The sequence below is a fragment of the Squalius cephalus genome, assembly GCF_949319135.1.
Source record: "Squalius cephalus genome assembly, chromosome: 6".
NCBI classification, from domain to species: domain Eukaryota; kingdom Metazoa; phylum Chordata; class Actinopteri; order Cypriniformes; family Leuciscidae; genus Squalius; species Squalius cephalus.
Window position 1 is genome coordinate 45,171,681 of NC_137127.1, and position 18,860 is coordinate 45,190,540.

The 18,860-nt window shown below is 38.3% G+C and overlaps 1 protein-coding gene across 7 annotated transcripts in view; it reads right to left on the bottom strand.

Annotated features, from left to right (window-relative positions):
• The window catches only part of kirrel3b (kirre like nephrin family adhesion molecule 3b), a 199,505-nt gene that overhangs the window by 36,375 nt on the left and 144,270 nt on the right, over positions 1 to 18,860 (bottom strand). For all 7 annotated transcript variants that reach the window (XM_079873360.1, XM_079873358.1, XM_079873355.1 and 4 more), the window contains exons 4-5: positions 18,230 to 18,387; positions 9,460 to 9,610 (exon numbers count right to left, since the gene is read on the bottom strand). In XM_079873360.1, coding sequence (XP_079729486.1) covers positions 9,460 to 9,610; positions 18,230 to 18,387 — 309 coding nt within the window. The remainder of the gene's footprint in view (positions 1 to 9,459; positions 9,611 to 18,229; positions 18,388 to 18,860) is intronic.

The window sequence follows — 18,860 nt, forward strand, 5'->3', positions numbered from 1 at the left end:
GTGCTGCCCTTTTTTCCCATCTGCCTTTTTTGACCACACACACCTGTGCCAGGTTGTTCACAGGCTGCACAACACTAACCGTCATTCTTGAGCCCGCGGGACACACCGGCGCGAGCAGGACAAACTGATTAGTGCTGTGTGCTGCCCGGGTACCAGCAGGATACGTGTAAAGCGTTTACTCTGGCTAATTGGGCATGCAGGTAGGTGGATATCAGAAGTAGGGGCGTTCAGGCTGGTTTATGGGTTGGTACATATCATAAAACGGAGAGTTCTCCCTCTAAATATTGACCGCAGATTGCATATTAATTCACTAAGTTGACATAAATTAGCCATTAGCCTAACTGTAGGCTGAATAATATTAACCATATAAAGCCTACTGTATTATATTTGATAGGCAATATATTTTATGGCCTCTAAATGTACTGCATGCCTTCTGTCGTCTGATTGATACTTTATGCTGTTTTAGCAAGTAAAAGGCATTCAGATCATGGTACACATGTCTTTTTGTTGTGGAATCTGATTTTAGTAAAGTACATTTAAGATTAACTTCTAATATTTGAAGATGAAAACTTACTGGACTGAAGCAACTTACTTGATTATCCATACATATTTTTTTTATACAAATCATCTGTATGTATCATCAAATGTAAGCATCAAATATTATACATCAGGCTATTGAGGAATGTTTATTTGTTCATCTCTCAATTAACATTGTATTACATTGCATTATTTGTGTAATCCAAACATGACAATGCTTTGATAATAAAATTAAGCATTTAAAATATCGTCTTACTAAGATATATTTTTGGCAGATATATATCAGTGACAACTGATTTTATGAAAGTCCCCTATAAAAAAATGATGTGATCAATAAAGTATAACAACATACTGTATGTCTTTACATTGCTTTAACTCATCAAAATAAGTTAAGCCATTTTCAACTTTTTTATATAAGTTATACAAGATTCAACTCATTTTTTTAAAGTCAGTTTAATGCTATTTAAGTTGAAATGACTTAAACATCCAAGTTGATTGTACTTCATTTATTTTTTTACAGTGTAGTCTGCTTTATAGTGTTACAAAGATCTCATTGATTGATTACAAGTGATAAGAATTTAATCTTACTTTAAAAATCCGCAATCAATTTACATATTGTTTTGCCTAGTTTGGGCTTCTGAATAAAATTGAGATGTGCTTTTCCTCCTCAAGTATGAGCTACATATTCTCCTATCATAAGATAAGATAAGATAAGATAAGATAAGATAAGATAAGATAAGATAAGATATTTGTGTTTAAAAATCTGTTCTCAAAACTATTATTATGCAATAAGTTCAGGTCTTGTAAATTGATTGTTCTAAAAGCTTTCAAAAGTGCGTAGTAAGAAGTCACCAGATTCCGTGCATTACAGTGAATTTACCATGATTAAGGTGGTTTCAGGCACTCCTTACCTGTGATAAAATCACTCTACCGAATAGCCTTCAGTGGCGTATTGATTTATTTTCATTATTTTTGATATTAACATTCATTTTGCTCCTTAGCTGTTTTGAAGCATATCATGATTGCCTTTGATGTCAGTTCAAGTCTTTTGAGAGTAACCCTTGAGGGAGATGAAAGCCATCAAAAGTGTCCTCTACTTACAACAAAACTGAAGTGTGACATTAACTTTCTGTTTTAAATAATGAAATAAGCATTTTTAGATGGACGTTCATCCCTGGAGGAATGACTAGCTCCTCTCAAAGGCCCCGGCTCGAGAGGCAGACTGGCAGAAGCTCACAAAGACCCTCGTGACCCGCAAATCTATCGACAGACAGTGTCTTAATAAAGTAGTCTGTTTGTCACTTTGATGTATAAATGCATGAGTCTCTCTGGCCTGAGACACACGCGGCAAGCCATCAATATTCAGCTCCGATAATTCCTCCGCTTCATCAACAGGGAGAGCACGAAGGCAACAATGACAGCCCACAAAACAATGGGATTGGAGGAGAGGAGTGATCTAAAAAAAATAATTATATAAAATAAAATGGTGGTGGTGGGGGGGTGGGGGGTGGACAGTGGTGAGATGACAGCTTTTGATCGGAAGTTCAAAGCAAAGAGCAGATGGTGGTTTTGAACAATCGGCCAACTTCCCCAGAGTTGGGAGGAAGGTGCCAAAGAAAATGGCTTCTGTCTTTCTTAAAGCTTGATTTCCATTCTCTCTGGGTCACTGTGGCCAGCTGTTCTCAGAGAGGGCCGATAGCCTCGTATCAGCAGGAGGAGGGCGATTTAATCTCTTTATAACTCAACTGAATCTGTGCCACAGTGTGGGCTTCACTGACACTGAGATCTCACAGCAACTTTTGTTCTCTCTCCAAACACAGTTCATGCGTCTATATTGGAGACTGAGGCTAGTACTTTCAAAGGCTCTTTGCGGTGAGTCACTGTTGTATATACACTATAATCAATGCATTTTAGCACCAAAAACATGCAGTACACTATAGCTTACACTGATGTAGTGCTCTTGATCGAGAGTTTTGTGCAACACATGTAAACATTGTGCGGTTTTTGCCCTGTGGAGTTATCTGTCAAGCTCTCTACATGAATAATGTATTGCTAAAGCATATATTCATGCACACAAAATGTGTTATTTTTTCGCTAATCTAATTATAGCCCATCTGTGCATCTAATTCTGTTTAAGGCATGCCGTTAAATGAAATCCTTAAAAATCTTAAATTAAACTAAATGCCGTGAAGAGGTTGTGTTGTACATTCCCCCCTTCAGAAAATACTGTAAATACTGTAAAAAAAAAAAAAAAAAAAAAAAAACTGTACTATATTTTTCCAGAATATTTTTCTGACCATTTTTCCATTTAGGCTTCTTTTCATTTCAAATGAGACACATGGATTTGTGTTGCGGGATCAGCGGGTTTTGCTGTCAAATGATGTGACCCTCTAAGGCCAATGCAATGTGAAGTTTGGATTTTTCTCATTTTAAAAGAAATTAGATTTTTTTTTTAGTAAATTTCATATTTAGATGCTAATTCGCTTAACCTCGGGTCAAATTATCCTAGGAGGGCTTATGTTTAGCAAAATTTCTGAAGTGTAAATCTAATTCCTGCATTTAAATGATTACAGGAAAATAAAGTCAGGGAAATGCATTGAACTGGACAGGTTTAAGTCGTGAAGTAATGCAGTGGATAATGTTTGGACTCGTCTCATTTAGGCCTCATTTTGACTGAAAACGAGCGGCTGTCTCAGAGGCCTGCGCTGATCAGAATGAGAATTATCTGAGCAGAGGAACAATCCAGAAAGCCTTTAATTACTTTTGTTGCTGATGACATTATCACATCGAACCAAGTGGTCAATAAGTGGACTCTGAATGAGGGCTGACAAAAGCTAGAGTGGGCATATTAGAAGATGGACGTGATGAAACGCACACACATCCTTCATGGGTTTGATTTTTTCTTCTTTTTTTTATCCAGTGGAGTTGTCAGTCTTAAAGCTGTGACACACCAAGCTGACATCAGAGAACTAGGGGCGACAAAAGTCGATGTTGTCTCCTCGCGTCGGCAGCGTCTGAGCCGAAAAGCTGCGCTTGAACACCACAAAGACTACAGGGGCCGGCTGCACCAGCTGTGCATAAGTTACAACTTAGCCTAGTTTTGACGTAAATGGGCACTACCTTTCAACTTAGTTGAACTTTAACTCTATGTATAAACTTAATATTTATGGAAGCCTCCAAACAGGAGTAACAGTTGGAGGAGAGGAGTGATCTAAATAAAATAGGAGACTGACTGAACTGAATCAATAAGCTCTTGTTTTGCCTGACAGACTTCAATTCTTTAGACATACAGTATATGATAACACTGACATTTACACTCGCTTACATTTTAAGAGCGAGAACATTATGTGAAAAGATTAACTTTGTTAGCTGCTCTTCAACACGAACCCGTCCTAAACAGTGCGCCGTTGTGTGCATCGATCTGTGTTGTGAATGTCCAATAAAATCAGTCATATAATCGATACGTCATTTCTTGTGTTTTTTTTTTTTTTCTTTTTTTTTTTCAACTGTTTCAAATAAAGTTCCTGAATGTTATAAAAACACTTATCCTATTCATGATTAAGTAGGGTCGTATTTAATGGAAACTTATTTTTACCATTAGTCACGTGAGGCAAAAGAAGTTAGAATGAAGGATGAACTGACATTCAATGCATTCCAACACAACTTCCGCTCACTGATTTGAAGGCTGCTATCTAAACATTGAGGGTAAACGTCATATATGTGACTACGCATTCCTTTACGGAGAGTTACTTTACGACCTACTACTGTAGCTATGTTCTGCCTTCAGACCAAACGGTGCAACCGAATAAAGTGCAGAGTTAGTTACAACCAGCTAGTAGTTACTCAGCCTCTAGTGTGGACTCTACGTTCCAATATAAGAAAGAACTTACGAACGGCTGGTGCAACTTTACCAGATGACTGCCAATGTGCTTTCTGTGCCTGCGTGTAAGGAAATAACAGGTATACAGGTGCTGGTCATAAAATTAGAATATCATCAAAAAGTTGATTTATTTCAAGAATTTAACTTAACAGGTGAAACTAATATATTATATAGACTCATTACATGCAAAGTGAGATATTTCAAGCCTTTATTTGTTATAATATTGATGATTATGGCTTACAGCTTATGAAACCTACGAAATCAAAATCCCTGAAAATTAGAATATCACATGAAATCACACAGTAATTACACAGTGATACCATGGTCATTGAACCAGGTTTTGGTTATTTTGGCAGTGTGGGCCGGTGCAAATCCTGCTGGAAAATGAAGTCAGCATCTCCATAAAGCTTGTCTGCTGAAGGAAGCATGAAGTGCTCTGGAAATGTCCTGGTAGACGGCTGCGTTGAGTGGACAGTACAGTGGACCAACACCAGCCGATGACATGGCTCCCCAAACCAACACAGACTGTGGAAACTTCACACTGGACTTCAAGCATCTTGGATTGTGTGCCTCTCCATTCTTCCTCCAGACTCTGGGACCTTGGTTTCCAAATGAGATGCACAATTTGCTCTCATCAGAAAAGAGGACTTTGGTCCACTGTGCTTTATTAAATCCAGAGTCAACGCAGCCGTCTAGCAGGACATTTTCAGAGCACTTCATGCTTCCTTCATTCTCCAGCAGGATTTGCACATGCCCACACTGCAAAAATAACCAAAACCTGCTTCAATGACCATGGTATCACTGTGTAATTACTGTGTGATTTCATGTAATATTCTAATTTTCTGGGATTTTGATTTCGTGGGTTTTATGAGCTGTAAGCCATAATCATCAAAATTATAACAAATAAAGGCTTGAAATATCTCACTTTGCATGTAATGAGTCTATATAATTAGTTTCACCTGTTAAGTTAAATTCTTGAAATAAATCAACTTTTTGATGATATTCTAATTTTATGACCAGCACCTGTAGTCTATATTCATCATTCATCAAAAAGGAGAACAAAACTAGGACTGTATACTGTATATACAAACCATTAAACAAAGCAGCACTTGCCATTTTGAATATAAATCATGTTGACCAATTGATTTATTCCAGGCGCCTCATGTTGTTATGAAAATATTTGCACAGTGGAAAGCTCATGTAAGATGGTTCAAAATTAGAACAGCCTTGACTTCTTTGTACGCTTTCGCATTTATTCTCGTGCACTGATTTGCTCGCTAAACTGAACAGCCAATCAGGGGTCACGATGTAACTTGGTGTTAACTATAATAGCACAATGCATCGTTAAGGAAATCAACTAGCTAGTCATGACTGTTTCCTGAAACCGTATTGTTGTTCAACCACGCTGGTTAATGACGTCACGCAGGTGGTGGAGTAATAACTTATTTTAATGAATCCGTTTGAGATTAATGCTAGATTATTTTGCTATAAATTACGGACATGGCATCTGATGATTAATTCTCATTTTTTGCAGTTATTTTGCTTCATTTCCAGATTCAATCACAGGCTTGTTGTTATTTACTAGAGCACGTACACACATGCACACTACTTACAAATGGTGCTTTAAATCTCTTGACAAACTAAAATATATAAAGGGCATTTATATATATTCGAAATAAAAGATATAGATTGCAATGAATCTATATCTATAGATGCAGTTTTAACATAATGAATGGGTGAAAAGCCGCAGACGAGAGAACGTCTAGATGACGTGTGGAACACACCACAAAAACCAGCCCGACAGACGCTCACCAACTCTAGCGCTGGAAAACGGCAGCCATCAGCTTGCTGTGTCACGACCCTTAATGTCTTAGTAAGTGTCTTTCATTTGGCTAAAGTAATTTATCAAAGTCTTCCCTCCTTCCTTCAAGGTTCTCATCTTAACCTTGTGTCACTCCCTTTAAACAGGCAGACGGGAAGAATATCTGTCGTTCACCTGGGGTCACCCATTGATTCTCTGTCTTTCTGCCTGTGTAGGGTACATGGCAACATGTTCACTGCACTGCACTCACAACATCGATCCAGCTACACACATACACATGGACAAAAAAGTAAAATAAAGCATATTGATTTTTCTTTTTCATTCTCATTACTCTTGCTAAAGCGGAGTCTGGGCACTGCGTTGCTGTCCTCGCCTACACTTTGCTTAATGTGATTTTCAGGGAGTATGGCAAATATGTTCTTTATCTATAATTGTTTATTTTCTTAGAAAAGCCATAAGAGCTAGTAGAGGGGATCTGATGCATACCATTGACTCAAATAATTTGATTTAGTTCACCGAAAAGATTCATTAACTGATTTACTTGATGGCTCTTTCTGTTGGCGGTGAGTGGCGACGAGTGACGGGTGTCTTTTTGAGCGTTAAGTGATTCTTTCAATCCCTGCGTCCAAATATGCGTACTATAAAGTAGGCGAAAAACAGTATGTGAAAGGTGTAGTAAGTCAGAATTCATAGTATTCATAAACCAGCAGGCAAAAAGTACACAGATAACCTGCTACTTCAGTCAAGATTCTGAAATGGACATCCAATGGACACTTTACGATCCCATGAGGCCACAAGAGAGGGGTTGTGAAGGGCAGTGAAGCGATGCTACTGACGCTGTTGGTCACGTGACAATGACAACGTGATGAACATTTTGAAGTAATAAACTTTAAATTAATATTCTTAACTGATTGTAATGTTTTTTAGACACTTAATTAAGTTATTTGCAATTGAATGAAAATGCATTATAGTTTAAATGTAATCTTAAATGTAAACTTAAAGGTTAAACTCAAAAGGCACATATTTATATGTAATTTCATAATTCTATTGTCTTTGAAATATGGTTTAGTGTACTGCTGAATGTACTGATAAGCATTTATGGTAAAGAAAAATGTACTTTAATTTCTATTGAACATTGTATTTCATGCATTTAAATATATTTCTTATTTCACATGTACAGTAATAAGGAATTCACAATTTAGAACATTGAAAATATATTTACATGAAATATTGAATTACACACTGCAGTTAAAATTATAATCAAGTACATGTGCTTTAAAATGTTAGTCAACACATGAAATAAGTGTCCTTTAAAGCACGACAAAAGATGATTAAAACAAAATGTAATTTAAAGTAAAATTTGACATTATAAAATGCACTTTTTAAAAGTGTACTTAAGTTTGTAAAGAAACAGTCATTAAAGTGTATAATTATTAATATTATATTATCTGTTTTATTTAAAATATACTTTTAAGATTGAAAACACACTACAAGTGCACATTTAATATAACTTGTTTTAGTAAAAAATACTGTTTTGGTGCACACACAAGTTACTTTGGCCTTAAACGTACTCATAATCGAACAGCTGAGGGAATGCTTGTGAGAACACACTTTTCCACGTAGTTACCCATTGGCTTCAATCATTCATATTAAACGCTTAAACGCTATTTTCCACTGGAATGATCTCGTGAGTTTAGCGGTTGGGCATGTTGCAGTAGTGTGCGAGGTGCTCAATTCTACCCTGAATAATTTGTGCTGTGCATCAGCAGACAGCTGTCCTTCATCAATATTAACTGATTTGCATGGCTACACACCCCCCCTGTGGCCTGGAGGATGCCCCTGTGGAAACACTCGTACCCTCCTGCATCGGGTTTGCATCCTTAGCTTTGTCCCACCTGCTGATACCATCATAACTTATTCATGAAACACCTGCTAGTGTTTGATCCTCAGAGGGGGAGCTTGCCGTCATTGCTTACTATTCACCGTCTTTATTTGTTCCCTTCTTCTGACTTAATGTCTGATACTTTGCAGAGCTCCAGCTCAGGAGGGTGATGTAAATGTATCCCACTCAGACGGGTATTCATTTAGTCATTCAAAAGCGGACTGGGCTGCATGTAATTCTGAAAACCTCATTATCCTCTTTGCACGACTCCCGTTGCACATTCACCTGCCTCTCTCCCAGGGATGTTCCTTTCAACCGCGTAGAATTTTGCAACAAGACGGCTCGCCTCTGTGATACATTTGAAATATTTCCATCTTTCCAAGGAGAGGTGGTGAGAGTGGTGTAATGAAATTAGAGAGTGCAGAGACTTGACAAATTTGTCAGCGCTGTGCCGGAGTTCAATTACAGTAGGTCTGATTTCTCGTGTGGTTTAATTAAAACACAGATGGTGGAATGGGGAGCAGATCTGGAGAGGGATATCTGCAGGTCGGATAAATGGGCATGCCAAAAGATGGGGCGTGCTGAAAGGTTTCTCATTGGTGAAAGGAGCTTTTTGTTGGCCAATCATTCTTAACCATACATATATGTCCACTGCCTTGCATAAACACATCCAAGCACAGATCTAAGCTGGTGCACCACAAATGCTAATCATCTTTAATGCCTTCTTTGCTCCACAACGCCTCACCCTGCAACCCAGCTCCCTTTTGTGCTACGAAGTACTTCTTATGTCACGCATGAAGTCGCACAATGGAGCTGTCACCGGCAATGAGTCTCTAAATAGCATGTTCTGCTTTATTAGTCATAGTTAACATCACTGATGAGGGTTTGCGCTATGCAAGTAGAACCGCATTGTTCTCTGAAACTTCCAGAGAAGAGACTTAAACGGCCAGCCAGAAGGAACTAGAACGAGTTGGTGAGATGTAAACAATTTAAAGTCAAAGTGAATTTGTTCTTTTCTGAAAGAAAATTTCCACGTGGTTTGTGATGTGAGTTTTTGTGCTTTCTAAATTTAAATTGTGAACAATATCAGAAAAACTGCATTCACCGCTAGACGATTCACAAATTGGTGTCATTTTTACAACGCAAACGATGGCTCGTCTTGATATCTCTCTCAGAACGAGCGAATCTAAATTAATTATGAGACTCCAGCAGACAGCCATCCCATTAATAGTGAAAAATTAAGTGCCCTTAGATTAGTATCACAATGTATTTAGAGCTTTTAATTCAGTAAAACTGACTTCTTGCAAGTACAATAAAAAGGAGTGCGGCATCACTTACGTTGGATGTCAATAGTGACACTGGTCTCTTTCCCATTGGGCACGGCCTTGTTAGACGCCCGGCAGATGATCTTTTGTCCAGATTCGATGTTGGAGGCTGAAATGTAGAGGGTGCTTACGGTGCTCTCCCTTCGCCCATCTCGAACAAAAGCCTACATGAAGAGAATGAAGTAGTTAGGAACGATCCACACTCTTAAACGCAACCTTTTAGGGGTTTCCATCATGGGATCATTCTATGGATTTAGTTTTAATTCATATTTTATTTGAGAATAAGAATTGAACAGCTCATTAAACATACCTTTTAATTTTTTAAATTGAAATAACCCATAAAACATAAAAAAAAGTATAAGCAATCATTGAAAACATTTCTCCTTGTATAGAACCTTTTTAAACATGGAGGGTTCTTAAAAATGTTGTCAAGAACACTAGGATTCCAGATAGAACCCCATTGACGAGTACAGAACAACATTTCAGTGCCTTTATTTATTTATGAAATAATTACACATTTATTTATTTAATTTGTATAGTAATTATACAACTTTTTATAAAACAAATGATTTAATAATTAAATCATTTAAAATCAATTATTTTTGTTTATTGATGTTATTGTATGGAAAGTTAAGGAAAAGCTAAACTGGGGATTTTTTTCAGTTGCAGTCATGGGTGTTGAGGGTGAAATACAGCACAAAACAACATCATTCAAAATCAATCCCAAGGCTGGGATGAAAAAATAAAAATTATTTTCCCCCCAGCTGTCCACAGGAAATGGAGACAAACAGGACTGTGCTCATGGTGTCTCTGCACATGGACCGATTGTTTTTTGGGAGAAAACAGCATGTCTGTGGGCTCCTTTGTGCAGTTTGAGAGTGAAGCTTTGGTGCGTGGCATGTTGTACACCACAGAAGAAATCAATCTTCTTTTCCAGTGGTCATATTCTGTGCTAGGCCTTGCCTGCCCAGCGTAGAGCTCCATCTGGAAGCGCTCGACAGAATCCACACTCTCTGTCACATAGCAATGACTCACGGAGAGGCAGAGAAAGAGAGATGCTAACCAGCATGGCCAACACAACAGTCACTCACTAGAATAAATTGGCCATTGCAGCAGGCCTTCTTCCTGGCTTGTGTTGCAGACATGAGAGATGCACCATGATATTCACTATTTCTTCATCTCTTACTATGTCTTTCTCATTAATTCTCTTTTTCTTCGACTCTCAAAGCTGCTGGTTCCAAGGTCAAGGTCAAATTCATTTTTACAAGATGTAATATAAGTCTCAGTTGTCCCCAGAATGTGTCTGTGAAGTTTCAGCTCTAAATATCCCACAGATCATTTATTATACCATGTTGTAAATGCCCATTTTTGAGTGGAAGGTAAAACATGCTGTTTTCGTGCATGTATCTTTAAATGCAAATGAGCTGCTGCTCCCCGCCCCGCTTTCCAGAAGAGGGGGCGGAGCCTTTACAGCTCCTGCCTCAGATACTCTGCCAAAAACTAAAACATCTGGGCTGTGTTTCCAAAAAGCACTGTAAGCCTAATTTGGTCGTAGAGACCATTGGTGGCAATTGTTCTACAATCGACTTATTATGCTTTTGGGAAAGTAGCCCAGTTTGGTTTTGATCATCATCTCTATCGCGGTCAAGCTCACGTGACATTGCAGTTCTTCTTCATCATGAAAGTGTATTATCTGCATGCGTTTTAAAGCCATATCAGTCTAAACTTCTGATATATGGTTTTCTGAGCACACACACCCGAAGCACGCATAACCGTGAGTATTAAACTAAGTTCTCTTCCACGTCTTATTGCGCTTAAACTTCCAAATACATGTCAAAAACACACAAAGTTCACATAAACCCAGTTGGTTATGTATGTGAACATGAACAGCAAGAAATCACATGTGTATATTAGATCTGTGCATTCAAGCGTAATATACAGTACCTACAGTAGCTGTTTATGCTGTTAATATGACACAAAAAACAGAAAATCACTCACTGCTCTTGACTGAATAACTTTTTAGTTTTAATAATAATACATTTCTTACTTGAATACTGCTGTTAAATGCTCTGGCGAGGAGATAAACATGGCGGACTGTGTTCAGCTCACTGTGGGCGGAGTCTATGCTAATAGGGCGGAGTCTGTCAGCAGTCGTGGGTGCGTTTGTGACGTCACATTGCATAGAAACTGCAATCAGCTTATTTTGAGACACTGCTTATGATTTATGGGAATAAAAAAAAAAGAGTGGGTGGATTTTCACCAGTATAGGGTGGTTGTGTACACACAATGCCGACACACATTTTTGTACAAACATATACATATAACATATAATATATACATACATATACATACATACACATACACACACATCCCAAAATCTGGCTGTGCACATTGTTTCATGAAAGTGCAATTGCCAGCATGTGAGTGTTCCAGCAAAATGTCCCTTCAGCCAAACCCCCACAGAAGCTTGTGGCCTTTTAATGCCAAAAGCACTGACTTGCGTGGGTGGCCAGTCAAGACCCAATCTGTGTCTCTATAAGACCATGTATTAATGTCATCGGCTCTCCCAAGGAATCAAGAAGAATAATGTACTTTTGAACCATAATAGTCACTCGCTAATAATTAGTCATGTCATTGCAGAGGCCAGTGATAGGGAGCTTGCTAATAGTAGTAATTACTAACTCATTTTTTTCTTTTTGCTACCCATTTGAAATATAGCAATGAAACCTCACAATCCCACCAACAGAGAGAAAAAAAGTGAAAGAGTGTGAGAGGAGAAGAGAGGGGGAGAAAGGGAAGCATAAAGACACACCAAAAATGTGCTAAAAGACACACTAAAAATGTGTTATTACAGGTGCCACAAAGGCCTTGATGAAGAATCTGTGAGCAAAACCATACATTTCTCACCTTTCTCACGACTGAAAAAGCATTTTTGGGTAGTCAAATAATCTTTAGTAAAATACATACAGTAGTACATTTCTAAGTGTACTAGGAATTAAAAATAAATATTCCAATTCACCTTGAAATATGTCAAGATTATGCACTTCCTCTACTAGCCATCATATCCTGTCCTCTCTCCACCCTCCATTCCACACGGCAGCCATTTTGAATTTGAAGTTGAGACTCATGTAGGAAAACCTCAAAGATTAAAGTAATGTTCATGCGGCAGCCATTTTGAAATTGAAAGTTGGAAACTTGGATGACCAAAATGGAGCTTCTACCATGATTTACTGTGTTTTTTTTTGTAACAAAATCATCACACAGCACTGTTCTTCATAGGATACAGCAATTTTACATGAGATTACATTGGCATGTCTGCCTTGCCAATTGAAATGCATTTGTTCAAGCTATAGGCAAGTGTGAATGTGTAAGTGTATTTGTTACCGGCAGAACTGTTTTAACATTTTGATGTTTTGTTGGCTCATTAGTTATTCTTTGTGTTTCACCTTGATTGATCACAATTGTTAGTTGTGCGCATTAAGTATTTGTTTATTGTGAGGTTTACAAAAAGCAGGTGCACTTGCTATTTCATTTGTCAAGCTGTTGTTTTGTTGCTTCTGTCACATGTTGTTATGAGTTTATTATTGTAGGCACTTTTCTCAATGAAAGTGCTTCTCTGTGCGATGCTAGCTTCTGTTTTATCTTTGCTGTTTTGAGACAGTTTGAACTTGTGTTGTCTGCTTGGTCTGCCTCTTTTGGCCTTTAATATAGGTTCATGTGGCGACATTTTCTGCAAAATTATATCACATTGCTTCTTGCAGATTTTGTGACATTTTCAAAGTGATATGTCCAGTGAGTGGCACTATGCATTCAGTTTGATCAGAAACAGGTGAATGTTTTACTAAAATGGTTATTGTACATATCATGACAGTTCGAAAATTAAATGTCTGGTGAGAAGCACTAAAAGGATAATGCGTTGTTGTGTTTGAAACTTGGTACCACCTACACTAAACCTGACCCTAAACCTAACCTAGTGTTTACAAAATAAAACGTGTGATTAAAAACTCCATGGTGTTTTACCTTGCTTCTACGAGGCTTGAGCTCTTTTATTGTGACTCATGTTTCATGGGTCTCGAACTTGAGTGCTTTGTATCACATGCAACGCTGTACCAGGTGAGCTACCGAGCAAGTTTACTACATCAGAAAAGCTGTACATATGGTTATGCTGGTTATGTGATGCACTATGGTAAAAGTGTTTTGAGATCATTACAGTACAAGAAACCATGCAAAAGTTCTTTACAGCCACTAGTGGAATTTTCAGCTGATAACTGCAGAGAATTTGAGTTTGTTGGTGGAGGCACATTTGCATCATTCCATTGAGCCTAAAACATTTATGGGTAACACTACCTATGTTAAAACTAGCTACAGTATATTAATACTTCACCCTCCCCTCCCCTCCCCTTTATATGGTTCTACTGAAGGGGTTTCACCAAATTTTGGCCGTTCTATACTGTACTGCATATAGTGTTTGTCAGAGAGTCGAGCAGTGAGCGTGACGACTGTTGCTCCAGCAGACTAGGTGCTCACCTCACTGGCTGAAAGACACAAGCTGTCAGCCGCAGGATGTGTCAATGTAATATCCTGCCTGACACAGTCCGGATTGTTTCCCTCATTGCTCAGGGCCTGTCTGAAGTCATTAATCTTGAATGGGGCCTGGAACAGCCAAGGACTCAACACTTAACCAGGACCGGGCCAAAAATAGCTCCAAATTACAAATAGATAATTTCTGGTGGCGCAGCCTGGAGCGTGTCAGTTCTTCCTACAGGAAGTGAAGGGTGGACATCAGAAGTGGAGAATACAGCATAAGAATGAGGCTTGAGACAGAATTAGAAGTGTCAAAACTAGATGTGTTTTAAGGCACAATGCCTCAGCTGCATGTGCATGTCAAATGGGTCTGTCCCTTGTCAAATGTCAAAATCTGAAAATATAGTGTCTGTGTTGGCCTCATCTAGCCGTTCACTCTGTTTAAAGGTTAGCAAATGTCAGTAAACATCCTTTTGAAGTGTGCAGACAAAAATTGTGTGAAATTAAGGTTGACGTCTGGAAAAAAGCAGCAGCGATTTGCTGATTAGACCTCAAGGCACACTAATACTATAATTTAGGCAACATTAGCATGTCATTGCAAAGTCCCTTAACGCGTTTTCAAACGAGAACCGTCGCTGGAAGGTGTGTCGAATCAGCCACAATAATTGAAGACCAGCACGGCCACACATTTCGCCGCCTATTACCACATATTAATTTCACTTTAAGAGAGATAAGTGTTCTGCGGCTTTGTTTTTCCATCTCCCTCAAAAAGAGTGTATAGTTCTGTCTCTGTTCCTGGGGTTAAAAGCCATTCTTTGATTAACTAATTTAATCTTGCACCTCCAGTTCTGATTAATTTCCACCATTTTACGGTGCAATTAATTAGATGCCTTTTTACTTCTCTCCTCTCCCACTTTTAATTTCAGTGGCAAAACCGCAAGAAGGTTAATTAAGAGGAGGGTGCGGTGGGGAGGGAAGAGAAGTGGTGGGGTGGAGGCAGAGACTGATGCTTCAAGCATTAGCAGAAGAGGCGTGAAGGCGACGGTCGGGCTTGTGTTTCTGTGGAGCTGCGCTGTGTGCAACCGGCTTCAGCAGCGTGAAACATTTTGCCACTTTCAGTTTGATACTAAAGTTAATTAGAACTCTATCTGAAATTTTGAAATATTCTCTCATGGTGAGCATTACTATTTAAAAGCCTTCACTAATTATACAGAAATCTAAGCAGGGATGAAGTCTTAGGGGAAAAATTTAATTTACGGGAAAGGGGAGGTTTTGAGCAGTTGTGGAGGAGGGTGAAAGAAATAGTGTGTATATACAGGTATATTCTCTAATTTTTATTTATTTTTTTGCTATGCCTGTCATCCTATTGTAGCCATTGCTAAATGATTTACAAGGAGGTTTGAGGAGGTGTGATCCACCCAATTAAGTTTTGAACCCCCCCTCAAAGGAAGGCAAAACAAAAGGTCTTAATTGCAAACTTTTGGATTGGGCAAGACAAGATGCAAAACTGTGCATCGTAAAAAAAATAAAAACAATCATTTAAAGGGGCTTTATGTAGAATTCAGAAACCCTTGTTATTAGTTGCACTGGCAGCCATTAAGTGAACTGCACCCAGCAACTTATTGCTCATGCACACTAATGCACACTTTACATATAAGAGACTGACTGTGATTTAATGCCCCGATATACTCACAGCGAAGTTCTTTCTTATTATTTGCTTGGAAGTAAAAAATAATTTGGAAATTCCTTTGCAGCAATATATAACGAACAACCTGACGCTGTCCACACTGCTGAGAGAAACGTTTAGATGAATATATATATATAAATATGTGCTGCTCGTTTTCCTCTCAGTAACAAAATAAACACAACATAAATGACAGCGGTGACACCGGCATCATGTCGACAGAAATGGTAATTAAAATTACACTTATGACAGTTTGATTATAAAGTATACTTGAGAATATACATAGATCTGGTTATGTGAGACTATAGTTTTTCTTTGCATGACACAGTGGCATTGAACAGAATGGCTATTTCGGCATTATCCTGAACTTTGTATAAAAATGAATTTCAAGTGTCATAGAACGGAAGAGAGAGGTCAACGTCACATCATTTTATTTTTTTCCGGCAAAAACTGATTCTGAGTCCTTCACATACAAATCAGTCAATCAGGCTTTCATAGATAACCTAGGAAGTTGGGGAAGGTCTCGTTTTTTAATTTTCATTGCAAGCTGTTCTCACATTGCCAATAAAAAAGCGAGTAATACATTAATGTTCTTACATATAGACCCTTTAAAAATGTGCACACTAGGCAAAGTCTTCAAATCGCTGACCTGATTTAGATTTCCTCTATTCCATCCGTGTGCCTTTGTTGTGCCTTATCGCCTTATCTACAACACCTCTATCTGTGTTTTACTGCAGCTCATCAAGTAATGACATTCAGAGGCCATTATAAAACTAGTAATGGAAGAATGACACATAATCATTTGAATTATTAAGTCTCTCCGATAGCAGAAATGCCAGTCCTATAGAAAGACATATTCGCTGCATACTTCATACAGACATTGGCCTTCATTTGTCTCGATTATGAGCCTGATGAAGGGGGAGTATGAGAATGTTTCCGCTCGTCCCATTCTCCATTATTCAGACCAAGTGATTGTGTCTTAATTGACTGCATTGCTTTTTAATAGCATGAATAGAGATATTAGAAAGCTCAACTGCCTACATCCATCACAATGCCCTGTCCCTCACACCCGTCACCACACCAACCGCAAAAGAAACGAGCACTCGTCCTTCGATTAGTGATGCCTCCCTTAGCGAGTGTGCTGATGGGCAATATGGCATTCACTTACACCAGCTAAATCAATGGTGTTTATCTGCTCTTTAGAAACAGCCAATAATCAGTTCAGCTAGAAAGAGGGGGTAGCGTTAGCATTTGCCAAGAGGATCTTGCTCTTTATTTGTATGGCTGTGCTGATTACTCGGGTGCTGACCCCAGCAGAAGATCGGAAAAGCAAGTTGAGCTGAAATATTATTAGTTTTGATTGCAGTGGAGGGGATTATTAACAGCATTATGACACAAGGATTGGGGCTTGATCACATTTAATAATCAAACATCAGAATTATAGGAGAGGGGGACCTTTTTATAAGAGGAATGTTCAAAGAAAAAAATATTCGGGGGAAACAATATGGCTTTGCCTTATCTTGCCATCTGTTTGTTTGTGTTGACACATTTCGCAGGGTAAGGAGGACAAACATGTCTCTGTCATTTCAGTTAGAGGCTGGATTTCCAGGGATTTTCTTCCAATCAAACGGAGCTAAAGGCTAAAGCGAAGGAGTGCAGATGGTGCAAGCAATCATGACCACAGATGGCTCTCACTACAAGTGGTCATTTCATATGAAATGGAAGAAAGCCGCCTGTATATATATAGTGCCTCAAAAAGAATATAACGAAACTAAATGTAAAACGTATTGATAGATGCATAAACTTGCTGTATACAATGCTGTACCTTTATTTTGGGGAAGGAATAGATTAAATGTAAAGTCATAGATCTGCCGTGTACGATTCATCCATGTATAGGTTTCATTTAAAAGAAAGAAAGAAAGAAAGAAAGAAAGAAAGAAAGAAAGAAAGAAAGAAAGAAAGAAAGAAAGAAAGAAAGAAAGAAAGAAAGAAAGAAAGAAAGCAAGAAAGCAAGAAAGAAAGAAAGAAAGGGGCCTTACAATTTTTTATCAAAATGTCATAACTATGAACTTTTGCCTTTACATTTGAGTACCTTGCTGACATTACAACATCCAATCAACAACCAATGAATAGAACCAAGTCTCCACCCTACATTTATTTCTTCTTCGACAACCTGTTACTCTTGGAAGAACATCAAAATACAAAAGAAATTATCTGACTCTAATCTGTTTATTTTAAAACAACTGCAGTTACAGTGAGCAGAAGGGGACATGTTCGTTTCACTTAGTTTTGTCGAGGCCACAATATTTTAATTTGTGGAAATGTCATATTAACTTGTGGGAACGTGATAATATGTCGTGGTCTCGAAATCACATACTTATGTTGTGTCTCGAGATTCTACGTTGATATATTCAATGTGCAAAGTTGTACAAAGTGCTGAAGTTATGGCTATATCAGACCAATTTTATTCCTGTGGTGGACTTTGAATTTCTTACCTACCTTTGATGTGGTAAACCAGTGGCAAATCATATATGTTTCAACTTATCATGATAAGTACACATCCCTCAATCCTTACCTTATTGTACATGGCTCCATTCAGCACCTCCCCATTTCGGATCCAGATGATTGAGGCCGCGGGTTTGGCATTGTCCGCGTGACATGTCAGATTGAGGGGGTCGCCAGCTCTCAGGCTCACCACAGGTCCTCCGGTGATGACTGGGTCTTCAGGTGGAACTACACAAGAAGGAAAAGGAAAATAATGTTGGGAGATCTGCCAAGATACCAGGTCTGCACTCAAGATTTTGAGATTTCGATATGAACTTCAACGTGAAGCCCTGAGCTGTACGATTTTCTTCTGGGAAACGCTAGACTTACACAACATATAAAGGTTAGTGAGTCACTTCCAGTACCTGCACATTAATTGCAACCTAGGCTCATTGGAAAACATGCCTCTACCTATATTCTTTCAAAACTCCAAAAAAATCAAAAGTGTCTACCTGAAATAAACACAAGAGGAAGTAAAACAACAACGCTTATTGCTTTTCACACAAATTATGATAACGGTGCAGATTATCAATTAATGAAGACTCATTGTATGCAGTTCCTTGCACAGTACTGTTATGACCTGAAAACATATTTGCCATTGTGTATGGTTTGTAAACTAATACATTTTCACGTTTTCATCACATAATATATACATAGCTACC